The sequence below is a fragment of the Schistocerca piceifrons genome, chromosome X, assembly GCF_021461385.2.
Source record: "Schistocerca piceifrons isolate TAMUIC-IGC-003096 chromosome X, iqSchPice1.1, whole genome shotgun sequence".
Taxonomy (NCBI): domain Eukaryota; kingdom Metazoa; phylum Arthropoda; class Insecta; order Orthoptera; family Acrididae; genus Schistocerca; species Schistocerca piceifrons.
In genome coordinates this window covers 229,559,938-229,573,349 of record NC_060149.1, presented here as the reverse complement: position 1 = coordinate 229,573,349, position 13,412 = coordinate 229,559,938, and the positions used below count along the sequence as shown (strand labels likewise).

At 39.7% G+C, this 13,412-nt stretch overlaps 1 protein-coding gene across 1 annotated transcript in view; it reads left to right on the top strand.

The window, feature by feature from the left end:
• Positions 1-1,500: 1,500 nt before the first annotated feature.
• LOC124721632 (glutaryl-CoA dehydrogenase, mitochondrial-like) overlaps positions 1,501-13,412 on the top strand; it is a 160,329-nt gene continuing 148,417 nt past the window's right edge. The window contains exon 1 of the mRNA XM_047246692.1: positions 1,501-1,750. Coding sequence (XP_047102648.1) covers positions 1,675-1,750 — 76 coding nt within the window. The 5' untranslated portion in view covers positions 1,501-1,674. The remainder of the gene's footprint in view (positions 1,751-13,412) is intronic.

Genomic DNA, 13,412 nt, shown 5'->3' with positions numbered 1-13,412 from the left:
CTTTTGCATGTACAGACTACAGACATCTGCGCCGATGTCTGCGCAGACAGATCGTTGCGTGTGGACCGGGCTTAAAAGGTGCCTCAAATATCGTTGAAAATATTAGCACAATTGAACTGTTCTATAGCTTTTGGGACGCTTCTTGTCATCTTCTTTAAAAACTGGGATAACTTTTAATACCTTGAGTGAATCCATAAATACACCAACTGCAACACATTTAAGGCTAATGGTGTAGAGACTTAGTGTATTGTCTTTTTAATGACATAATTTGAAGCCAATAAGAGTTCATAATTTTAGAATTTGAAAATTTGGAAACAGCTTTTATAATATCAGCAGACGTGACAACACTCCATTGAAATGCCTGTCGCTTGGCAGTGGGGCTCCAATCAGGTCCACTGCAGATGAACTTGTTTTTTGGTATTGTTTCGTATTTCTTTAACCAAGTTTAAAAAGTAGACATTTATTTCCTCAAGACCAAGCAGAGCTGCTTGTGCGCATTTTGATGTGTCACCATGTTTTGTTGTTTGCCATACTGCCTTACATTTATTAGCAACTCTTTCTACTACTATTTTTTGCTGATAACCTCGACGTTGAGCGCCCTTAAACCACATACACACAGCATGCTAGTTTTCTTCTTCTTCTTTTTTTGCCGGAAGGCGCTTAGCTTTGTGGAAATTTTTGCATTTAAGATGTGACCTATAAATGCTCTCTCTCTGCTCTGCTCCTTTTGGTACAGCCATGGTTATGCATCTGGTTCAATATGAGCATGGTTTCTTTAATTTCCGCAAGTTCTTCAGAAAGCCAGTGACATGACGTGACGAGCAGCGAGCAGTGAGGATTGGCCTTACTAGCAATCTTGTATTCAGGTCATCGTAGGAAGTGATGTTTCTAAATCCAGAGCATGCAGATGAATGATTTTGACTTAGTCCACATAGATTTCTTTTTTTATAATTACAGTTCCCCTGTATGTCATAGGATTAACTGCTCTTGCTGTCTCTGTTAAATAATTGCAAGCAGCTGTCTTAACTGTCCACAAACGTGGATGACTCCTACATACTTAAAAAAATTCAGCAATGAATTTCCTAAAACACTGAAGCATATCAACTATAGAATTAACTGTGTACGCAAAATCGAAACACACTATCTGGAATCTGAACAAACAGCCGACTGAAACACTTCTCGCTCGCCAGATTCGCAGTGTTTGGCTGCCCATACACTACGATTTGTCTATGCCGATGCGAGTTGCACCCACAGATGTACGCAGTTTTGCTCAAACCTCCAATTTCCAGGTTTGCGCCCATCCGAATTCTGCCCTAATATGTCAACACGCAATGCTCTTCTGCGCAGATGTAAAGCAGCGTAACATTTTGTTGTTGTTACTGTTACTACTACTACTACTGCCACCTTCACCACCACCGAATTTGTGTTATGTTGGCAGTCTCTAAAATACCTAAATATTAGGTTCCATTCTTGTCATTTGCCTTGAAGACAAAACCGCGAGAATATTAAGTTGGCAACTCCGTATATCAACAAGAGTTAGTGGCAATTTTCTGAAATTGTACTTCGCCCTGAGCGAAAAACAACAGCTTCGTTATCTCTATGAGAATGTCACGTTGAGCTAAAGAGATTATGTAAACGTCTGAGCTTCTTGTAGTAGAGTAGCATATCGTCAAAATGTGTTCTGCAATTCTGAATAAAGTGATTCGTAGTTTTATTCGTAAACAGTTTTTTCAAGCTGAACAAGTAAGATGTATCCTTTGTAAATTCAAATGAAGTTCTACGATCGTTAGTTGAAAATTCATGCCAGTAATTCCGCGTTGCGTACTGTTAAGTGTTCGGATTTGAGTACCTTGTAAGTAATCGAGACGTCACGTGCAGAAATCTGTACATCGTTAACATTAACGATGTACAGATTTTCGTTCAATCCTCTGTGTCATCTGGTACTAACCAGGTCGTATCCAATCAATGAATTTGTTCATTTTCTAGATTATGGATTTTCTTCTGTTCTTAATCATATAGCTAGAGTAACAGTTGTAACTGCGTAAGCCAAATTATTATAGCCTGTTTCATTTCGTGCAGTTTAACCGTAATTATCGGTACCCATATGCAATGAGTTGCCCATACAGTAAACAAACGCGGACATACTGGTTGCGTTGGGGTTGAAAGCATCATCACTAAGACCATTGAAGTTATCTTCCACGAACACTAATTAGTGGAATAAAATGAAACCAGGAAACTATCATTCAGTTGTTGCTGATTCTCAAACAATGTGCTTTTGATGTTTTGTTATATTGCGGGTAGATTCAATGTTGAAAATGCAGTAACATTAGTTTTGTGTGTGCCATATGGCAGTAGTACTCTTCCTGATTCCAGATGCCATTCATGAAATTGTTCTAATTCATCATCAATGTTTTGTACAGTTTTATTCCTATAGGGTAACTTAATGATGCTTGGTAATGGTTAAGGCATTGGACTCATAATGCAGGAATAGTGCTTAACTTCCCTGCTGACCATTCAGATTTTAAGTTTTGTATAATTTACCTAAATCACTTAAGGTGAATACCAAAACTATTCCATGGACAAATCGAGGGGAGGGGGTTCCATATCATTCTTTCCCAATTTATCACATAATCTGTGTCTAGTTATCTCGGCATTTAAAAGGTGTTAAACAATGTTCCTTCATAATTCCCATGTAATTCGATTTATCCATCTCAAAGATAAACTGACGTTATCAAAATATATCTAAATATTTTCCTTCATTATTTGAAACTTTTATGAATCTATTTTTATATGCAGTGTATTTATATCCATCTTACTCTTATATCAACCACATATTTCCCTTTTCCCCACTACTCTAAAAATTTTACCTCGCATAGTTCAACACTCCACTGGAGACATAAAATTAGTGCATTGTCTGCAGCAGACATTTTCGTTGGAACAGCCTGATTGCAGATTACATTTATAAAAAGTAAAGCTTTTGACTAAACCAACAGACTGCAAGGAATTCATTTATTCATAATAAACATGGTCGAGGTCGCCATTTCAAAGACTGGATTGATTCAGTAGTCTCATCATGTGCAAGCTCCTTGGCTTCTGGGTAACTATCACAACCAACCTCAATTGGAACCTGCTTACTGTATTCAAGCCTTGGTCTCCTGTAAAATTTTTACTCCCCACACCTCCGTCATTGAACTATTACTTGATTACTCAGGGTCTCTCTTATCAACCCGATCCCTTCTTTTAATCAAGTTGTACCATAAACTTCTTTCTTACCCTGATTAGATTAAGCACCTCCTCATTAGTTATTAGACATACCCGTCTAGTCTTTGCTATTGTTCTATAGCACCACATTTCAAAAGTTTCTATTTTCTTCTTCTTGGAACTGCTTATTGTTGGGGCTTCACATCTATATTATATTACACTCTACAGGAACGCCTCCAGAAAAGACATTCTTACATCTAAATTTATATTATATTTTAACAAATTCCTATTTTTCAGATATGCTTTTCTTGCTGTTGCCAGTCCGGATTTTATATCTTCCCTACTTCAGCCAGCCTCAGTTAGTTTGCTGCTCAAACAGCTAAACTCATCTATTACTGTTAGTGTCTCATTTCCTATTCAGATTTCTTCAGCATTGCTGCATATACTTCAACTACATTCCATTAGCTTGTTTTAATAATTGTTGATGTTCATCGTATAATTTATTTTCAACGCGCTGTCCTTTCCACTCAACTAAGTCCTTAGCCATCCGACAATTGTTATGTCATCAGCAAATGTCAGTTTTTATTTTTAATCCCTGAACTTTTTAAATTCCTTTTCCAAATTTCTCCTTGGTTTCCTTCACAGCTTTCTCAATGTACAGATTGAACAACATTGGGGATACACTACAGCCCAGTCTCACTCCCTTCTCAAACTCTAGCTTCCCTTTCATGCCCTTCATCTCTTATAACTGCAGCCTCATTTATGTAGATCACCTTTTGGTGCCTGTATTTCATCTCTGCTACCTTATCAAAAACTTCCTCTAAATCTACGAGTGCTATAAATGTAGGCTTGCCTTTCTTCTACCTACGTGGTAAGCCAAGCTGCAGGGGCAGTTTTGCCTCACATGTTCCTACATTTCTCTGGAATCCAAACTGATCTTCCTCAAAGTTAACCTTTAACAGATTTTCAATTCTTCAATAAGTAATTTTTGTCAACATTTTGGATCTTGCATTTATTAAACTGAGGGTTCAATGGCATAAACACCTGTCAGCACCTGCCTTCTTGGGAATTGGAATTATCACAGTTTTCTTGAAGATGTGGTACTTCTGCTGCCTCATGTCTTTTGCACACCAGGTGGAATAGTTTTGTCACGGCTGGCTCTCCCAAGCATCTTAGTAACTCTGAGCGAATGTTGTCTGCTCCACATATTTCAGTGCTCCACAGTATTGTATTTCACATTTCATCTTCACTTATTTCCACCTTTCAGTTTTCCCTTCTTTGCTTGGTATTGGCCTGCCATGTAAGGTAGCCGTATACCTGCTTCTCTTTTCTCCAATGGTCTCTTTAATTTTCCTATAGGCACCAACTGTCTTTCCCCCAGTAAATCATGTTTCTACAACCTTGCATTTGTCTTATACCCGTTCCTGCTTAACCATTTTGCATTTTTTTGTCAAGCTCATATTTTAGACACCTGTATTTCCTTTCATCTGCTTGCCAATTAAATTCAGTATCTCCTGTAGTATGCAGAAATTTCTACTAGGCTTCTCTCTTTACCTGTGTGACCTGCTGCTGTCTTCATTCCTTCAACTCTAAAAGATTCTCATTTGTCTTCTGTTATATTCTTTTTCCCTGCTTCAGTCAGACATTGCCTCATGCACTCTCTGAAACTCTCAAGAACCTTTGGTTCTTTAAATTTATCCAGATGTCCTCCCCTGAATTTCCTACCTTTCTACAATTAGTTCAGTTATAATAATAAAAATGTAAGTTGCAAATGTTGACAGGTAACTTTAAAAATATATCATAACTTAAATGGCAGCACTTATCAATAAGCATTGCTAGCTGTTGGGCAGTTTAATGTGCCATTACCATTTTCCCTTACTGTAAAATTAGCATCTTGTGTGGTAAATGTGGATGTTACCATAAATGATTCAGTTTGGCAATAATACACTAAGACTGTGAGTCACTTTTCACTCTGGTGACTAGCGTGGCGAGGGGCGAGGCTAGTAGAGTGTTTGGTAAGGTTCTCCCACGGATCAGGAGGTTATGGAGGTGTGACAGGATTATTATGAGACAGGGAAGAAATCTTTATATCCTTAAGGCAGAATTAGAAATTGAGTATTTTGAATTAGATAGGTTGAGTGGAAAAGATATGGTGTAAACTGACAAAGGGCAGCAAGTAAAAACTGATAGAAAAATGCAAAATTCACATTTGAAACTTCTGTTAGGAAAAAGCTTCTCCTGTTACATGAAGTAGAAGGGAATTAATATCAGCCACCTTGATAGCAATGTAGGATGCAGCAGATTTATAGGAATGACACTGATGCTTTGGAAGCAAGATAAGGTAATAAGAGTCTTGCACTAGGTGAGCAGTTATGGGTGGGGTGTAAGACGGCTGATGCAAGATAAGTTGTTTGGAGAATATCAGGTCACAAATGCTGTGAAAGCTAGTATCAAAGTTAGACAGGTCACAAAGAACCTGGGAATCTTTTGTATGATTTGGATTACAGCATTTAAGATTAACTGGCTGGAATAGGTGTAGCAACAATATACATAGAGTGAGTTTTGTGAATGTATGACAATGCTATAACTGGCCTTTAGTAAACACTGCAGTCAGTTGTGTATTGAAAGAGCCGAGTTGGTTGGTGTTGATAACAACAATGTTGCATATCTATGCTATATCTTTTGCCACAGTTGAGAAATGGCGAAGTACTAACCAAGAGAGACAGGGTAGATTACTAGCTAACAAGCAGCAATACAGGAATGTCTGTGATTACTGGAGTCAGAGAAAGATATATTTTTTTAGGTTACAGTCAGATTTGCATGTTTATTTTGTTCATGGCATATACTGTATAATGAAATTAGATAAATCATGTTTACACAGTTAAAAAACTGTTACTTGTTTAGAGGTTCACCATTGATACAGTAAAACACAGAAAAAATATTTCTTTTATTCTTAAAATGACTGTAAACATACAGATAAGCACTCATAATAAGCATCAACAAAACCCAAATCGTGAAGACATTGCCAAGTGTATAAAAATCATACAGATATGCTTTACTAAAGAATGTACATAGAAGCACCATTTAAATATACTGAAGCCACTGTGTTAAGGAATTAGCTTTAAATGCCCTGCACCAGAAACACAATTTCCAGCTCAAACTACAAATTCTCTTCTTTTACATTTTCATCGCCACTCTTCATTTCTATCCAGCTCAGAATGTTGGTTTTTATAAGTGCATGAATCATAAAATACAGAAAAATCCTAAAGAAACAATCTCATACAGAAACAGAAAAACTAGATAGTTGTTCACAGTTAATCACAGGGATTGAAAAGCTAAGTATCAATGTTTTTTTTCAACTATCATTTTCATGTAAAGCTAATATGGAAAAAGGAGTAGTTTTGAAATATGCAAAAGTTGAAAATAAAGCTGAAATTTTGAATCGGAAATCTTTTGTTTTGATCAGAACCTAGATGTCTTAAAACCTGGATGTCTGTGGTTCTGAGTTGATGATGTAAAATATGTTTCTCATGGTGTCAGTATTCTGTAAGCAATTCTGCCACTGTCACTTGCCTCCTGTGACCCATGATATCATCAAAATATGAGCCATAAACCACTCATCAAAATCCAGTTTATGTAAAATATGTAGCACAAAAAAATTATTATTATTATTATTATTGTCATGAGACTGCATTTGTTGGATTTGCCAGCCTGCAAGCAAACTGTCATCTTTCAACCTAACCTTAACATCAGGCTCTGCTACAGATCAACATGTCACCACAATTAGAATTCTGTATTCACATTAGTCATCTTTGCCAATTCACCCGCAAATGTTTACTTTCCAACATAACTTAGATTTTGGGCTGCACTTGAGAGTAGTCTGTCACCATTACCTACATTCCAAAATATAATGTAGAAGCAAAATAAATGTTGTCAGTATTCTCTTCTCTGTCTGTTTATACATATAGGATGTAACATGCCACATCATCATCACATTACAAATCAATACCATTGGATTCAATCTACCTGTCCACAGATCCCAACTGGGAAACACCGAGCGAAGTGGCACAGTGGCTAGCTCACTGAACTCGCATTTGGGAAGCTGATGGCTCAAAACCCTGTCCAACCATACAGATTTAGGTTTTCTGTGATTTCCCTAAGTCATTCCAGGCAAATGCGGGGATGGTTTCTTTGATAAGGAAATGGCTGATCTCTTTCCCCATCATTTCATAATCTGAGCCTGTGCTGCATCTCTAATGACTGCACTGCCAATGGGACGTTAAACTCTTATTAATCTCCATTCCTTCCTTTCCCACTGGGAAACTTTCATCTGTGAATTTTAAATTTGTTGTTGAGCTTCCTGTCTCCTCACGGGGCTCACATCTCTTTTGTGAGTGCTTGCTTTGCCCCACGGGGCCCCGCCCCTACAGACCTACTTCCCTTTCTGCGCTGCAAGGGTGTCCTTCTATACTCTTCTTTCCTCTCTGCCTTTCCATTGGATGGTCTTCTTGGTACCAATTGTGGTAGAATCTGGTTTGTGATTTTGGATACAATACTCGTTTTGTTCCCTTATCGCATTCTATAACTTTTCATTCTTACCTATATGGTCCCCTTTCTGGGTTTGACTTGCTAATTCTTTTCCAAATTTTACAGAATTGTGGTGCAAATTATGCAGGCAAGGTTGCTCAGCACAGCATATATTCCACCTGTTGTGTCATTCTCTCTTTGAACCCTTCCTTTCTTGCAAAGGTACTGCACCCAAAACCCAGCATGGTAGCCATTCTGTTGTGGGGGGAGACATTCTGTTTTGGGGAGTTGTCAAGTACCTGCATGGTGGTAGCCACTTGACCATGGAGGGATCACACTGTTGATGCCTTTGCTGGGAACTCCTGATGCAAACCAAGGAGTTTGTGTCCATCATGGCTGTGGCGTGGGGACTCTGGGCAACAGTCTATTGGCCAGGTGACCATTGCTGTGGCTGTGTGACACATGTGAGGTGAGCCCCCAGTTGGGGTGGGTGGTACCAAGACAGAAGATTCACACATGAAGGAAACTAAACTTTCTTATGCTCGTGGCCCAAAGGCCCCAGCAGTCTCTTCAGGTGGGAAAGATTATTATAATGCAGAGAGATATGACCTCATGATGTTTTGCCTGTATACAGACTGATGGGGTACTTTTACTGCGATGAAAGAATTATTTTTTGTCAGAAATGCAAGACAAATTTGGGGAAGTTGAGTCTCTGGGGAAAATGTGGAATAGTTCGTTATTAATTAAAACTTCCTCTGCTGCCTAATCTACAGCTCTTCAGGCATGTGATCGTATAGGTGGCATGTGTGGCTACTGCTGCATACAAAACATTGAACATGGTCCAAGGAATCATTTTTCACAGAGATTTTACAATCCAGACAGATGAGGAACACTGGACTAATGTCGAGTGTCGAGGTGTACATCTTACCAGACATGTTAAAAAAAGGACTCAAGGATAATCTTACAAATACAGATGCCTTCAAGCCTTTGAAGGGAATGCCCTACAAGAGGAGGTTAAGATCATGATGTACAGGTGTGATGTGTAACTGTTTGGCCCACCACCTGTGGGATGCTTCAGATGGTTATCGTCTGGTATACATAATCCTGTTGTACAGCAGACCCATAATGTGGCAACTGTGGCCAATCACTCCACAAAGATAGTCTCTGTGAACATTCACCTTTGTGTGTCAGCTGCACAGAAAATCACCTTTTAAGTTTGCTAGTTTGCCCAGTTTTCAAGAAAGAATAGAAGATCCAAGAATACAAATATATTGACCATCTGTCATATACTGAGGCACAGAAAAAATATGCCTGTCTACATACTGCGGCTATGATGATCAGTTATACTAATACCATGACTATACCCCATCTCAGCCTTCACCAAACCAGATCTCCCGCCACTCTTCTTTCCCATGGTTGCCACATTACCTTCTTTAGGAACCACTTCCACACTTGGCAGAGAAGCATTCTTGTTCTTGGGCATTTACCAGTGACAGGACTCCCTCATGGGATCCCTCTCCTCAGCAACCCCCTGACCTGAGCCCTGATGCCAAACAAGGATACTGTGGATCCCAGGGCTGTTCACTCTTCCTCTCTCTCTGTTGTCAATGTGGATAGTCCCTTGAATGAAGCTTGCCCACCGAAGGTTACAGAGGAAAAGAAAAATAAGAATCAGGGTAAGGCTCCTTTGGTCCCTCTGGAGATGCCAAATCCCCCCACACAGTCCAATTCTGAGCCGGGGCTTATGGATGTGATTCCATCCCACTGGTGACAGGCAGTGACACTGCAGCATGACTGGCCCTCCTGGCCGCTTCATGTGTAACCTGGCCACCAGTCACATGATCAGTCAGTGGAGTTTTTATGGGTACTACTGTCACCTGCCAGAACTGCAACACTTTATTTCCTCTTCTCTTCAAGAAACGTATTTCCCTGGTGACCATTCTCCTATGCCCTGTGGTTATTGTGTGTTCTGTCAGAACCATGTTGGTACCAAGAGGTCATCTGGAGGGGTCTGTACTTTGACTTATTCTGATGTTGTTGGTGAATGGCTACCCCTTTGTACCTCGCTGGAGGCAATGGTGGTGCAAGGTCAAACAACCTCAGCAATTACCATTTGCAATGTTTACATACCTCCAGGTAGGCCGCTTTCATATGTTGAATTGACTGCATTAATACAACAATGCACATGACCCCCCTGTGGGCCACTTCATCTGGTAGGGCCTTCAAATTGACCAGCTTCTTACAGACCATGGTCTGTGCCTCCTCAGTGATGGTTCTCCTACCCACTTCAGTGCTGCTCGTGACACCATTTTAGCTATCGATCTAATGATTTCTTTTCTTAATGTTGTGACTTTTCTTCTTTGGTGACTGCAGGACAACCTTTGTGACAATGACCACTTTCGGTGATCTGTCATTTCCTTGCCGCTGGCTGACAGACCAACTATTACTTTGGGCACTTTGCAGAGCCAACCAGCCTTTATATGCCTCTGGTGTTATATCCACTGCCTGTCTGTCAGATTGTATTGATGAGGTTGTGCAAGGTGTCTTGGAGTGATCAACCACACCGCTGGACATGCTGCTTCCCTTTCTAAAAGTGTCCCCCCAGCCCCTACCGTCGGCAGGTGGAGTGGGGGACCAAAGGCATTGCAATAGCAATTCAGGACTACTGATGAACCCTGCAATGATTCAAACAACATCCTCCACAGATGAAGCTCGCCAGCATTGAACGGCTGTTCCAGGTCTTGCCCTACAGGGTGGTCTCTCTAGCGATTCATCAGTTCTCACAGTATACCTTGCAGCCCACTTTGTGACAGCATCAGTGTTGCCTTACTATCTGGCTATCTTTTTACTGCAGAAGCTACAAGTGGAAGAAATATTCTTTATGTTTCACTCCCTACCAAGCTAAATACTATATATGAACCCTTCACTGACAGGGAACTACTTCAGGCTCTTGCCTCAGCCCGTGACTTGAATTTTTCAGCGATTTCTGGCTAACATGTAGGGCCCGTTCAAGAACATTTTTCCACACAAGTGACTTGCTGTTTGGTTCCTGCACCCTCCCACCTTTTGCCTCTATGCTTTCAATCATGTCAGTTTTTGCTACTAATTGTGATACCCATTATGTTCAAATCTTGCACCTGTGTGCCCTTAACTTCGTAGCTTAGTACCCAAGTGGCTGCCACTAATTGCGATATGTCCTTTGTAGATATCTTACAGTTGAGGTGCCTCTGGCACCCATTTCAGCTTGACACCCTATGCAGCGGCTTGGGTCACTTGGTCCTTAAACCAGCGCTGCTAACATGCATAGTTCTTATGTAGCTTCTAGCTATCACCTTGGGTCTGGATGATTCACTGATCTGACATTGTAACTTTAGCTGACGTGACCAACGCTGCACTAGTACTGCAAATGGCTGAAAACAAGGGCAAATTACAGCTATTTCTTTTTTTCCCCCAAGGGTATGCAGCACTAAGATATGGTTTAATGATGATGGCATCCTGTTTGGCGAAATATTCGGATGGTAAAATAGAACCCTATTCGGATATTCATGTGGGGATGACTTGGGAGGATGTCGTCATTAGCAAAATCAACACTGGCTATCTATGTACTGGAGTGTTGAATGTTAGGTTCCTTAACCACATGTTAGAGGATTTAAAAAGAGAAATGGGTAGATGGAAGTCACATAGGGTGGAAATTAGTGAAGTGTGATGGCAGGAAGAACAGGATTTTTGGTCAGGTCAGTCCAGGCTTAGCAACAAAATTAGAGAGGGGTAGTGCAGTAGTAGGACTAATAAAGAGTAAGATAATAGTAACATGGATACTCTACTATGAGCAGCATAGTGAATGTGTTGTTGTAGCCCGGATAGACATGAAGCCAACAGGTGACACAGTAGTGCAACTTTCTATGCCAACAAGTTCCATGGATGATAAAGATACTGAAGGAATGTATGATGAGGTAAAATTAAAGGAGGAGAAAATTTAATTGTGGTGGGTGATTAGATAGTAGAAAAGGAAGAGAAAGAAAAATAGTTGGAAAATAGGGACTAGGGTAAAGGAATTAAAAAGGAAACTATCTGGTAGAATTTTGCACAGAGAATAATTTATCATTGTCAACACTTGGTTTAAGAATGATATAAGCGGATTGTGTATGTGGAAGAGAGTTGGAAACACAGAAAGGTTTCAGAGTGATTTTTATGATGGTAAGAGAGAGAGATTTCGAAATGAGATTTTAAACTGTAAGACATTTCCAGGAGCAGCTAGAGTCTGTGACTATAGTTTATTGGTCGTGAACTGCAGACTAAATCTGAAGAAATATAAAAAAGGTAGAAAATGAAGAAGATGAGGCCTGGATAAATTTAAGGAATCGGAGCCTGTTGAAAGTGTCAGAGGGAGCATTTAACATTATTGTACTGAAATAGGGGAAAGGAATATAGTGGAAAACAGATGGGTAGCTTTGAGAGATCAAATAGTGAAGGCAGCACAGGATTGCATTGGTAAAAAGACAAGGCCTAGTAGAAATTCTTGGATAACTTGGGAGATATTGAATTTAACTGACAAAAGGAGAAAATATAAAAATTCAACAAATGAATTGGGCAAAAGGAGGAAGTGCAGGCATCTAAAAAATGAGATTGACAGGAAATGCAAAATGACTAAACAAGAATGGCTAGAGGACAAATATAAGGCTGCAGAAACATACTTGACTAAAGGAAAAATTGATGTTACTTATGGAAAAATTAAGAGAGACCTTTGGAGAAAAGAAAAGCAGGTTTATGAATTTTGAGCTCAGGAGGCAAGCCAGTCGAAGCAAATAAGGGAAAGGTTGATGGAATATATAGAGGGTCTATATAAGGGAAACAAGTCTTGAGAACAAGAGAAAGAGAAAGAAAAGAGAACAGGAAGTAGATGAAGATGAGATGGGAGATGTGATACTACAAGAAGAATTTGACAGAGCTCCGAAAGATCTAAGAGGAAATGTGGTCCCCGGAATAGACAACATATGCTCGTAACTATTGAGGCCCTTGGGAAATTATTCCACCTGGTATAGGCCAGCCGGAGTGGCCGAGCAGTTCTAGGCGCTACAGTCTGGAACCGCGTGACCGCTATGGTCGCAGGTTCAAATCCTGCCTCAGGTGTGGCTGTGTGTGATGTCCTTAGGTTAGTTAGGTTTAAGTAGTTCTAAGTTCTAGGGGACTGATGACCTCAGAAGTTAAGTCCCATAGTGCTCAGAGCCATTTGAACGACCTGGTATACAAGATAGATGGGACAGGTAAAATACCCACAGACCTCAAGAAGAATGTAATAATTCTAATTCCAAAGAAGGCAGGCTTTGGTAATTTGGTACTGTGTTGCAATATTTCATATAACATGCCCGACACATTACCTGTTCCATGTGAGGAAGTACTGTAGCAGTTTCTTAAACTTGAAAAATCGGGATAATTGGTTTGTGTTTCCTGTCAAACCTTCATCTTCACTCTTGGAAGGCTGTTAATACTCAATAAAAATGCCATACAATGAATGATTCATTTTGTCATGTGTTTGGGCTACACTTAAAACCTTCTTTTTAATTTTATGTTTAAAGTTACAAATAACAGCTTTAATCACATGCATCACGACAGAATTTATCCAGGTTTTGTGTGGGTTAATGATAGAAATTTCAGTTGATTTTTTGACCTTATATAATTATATA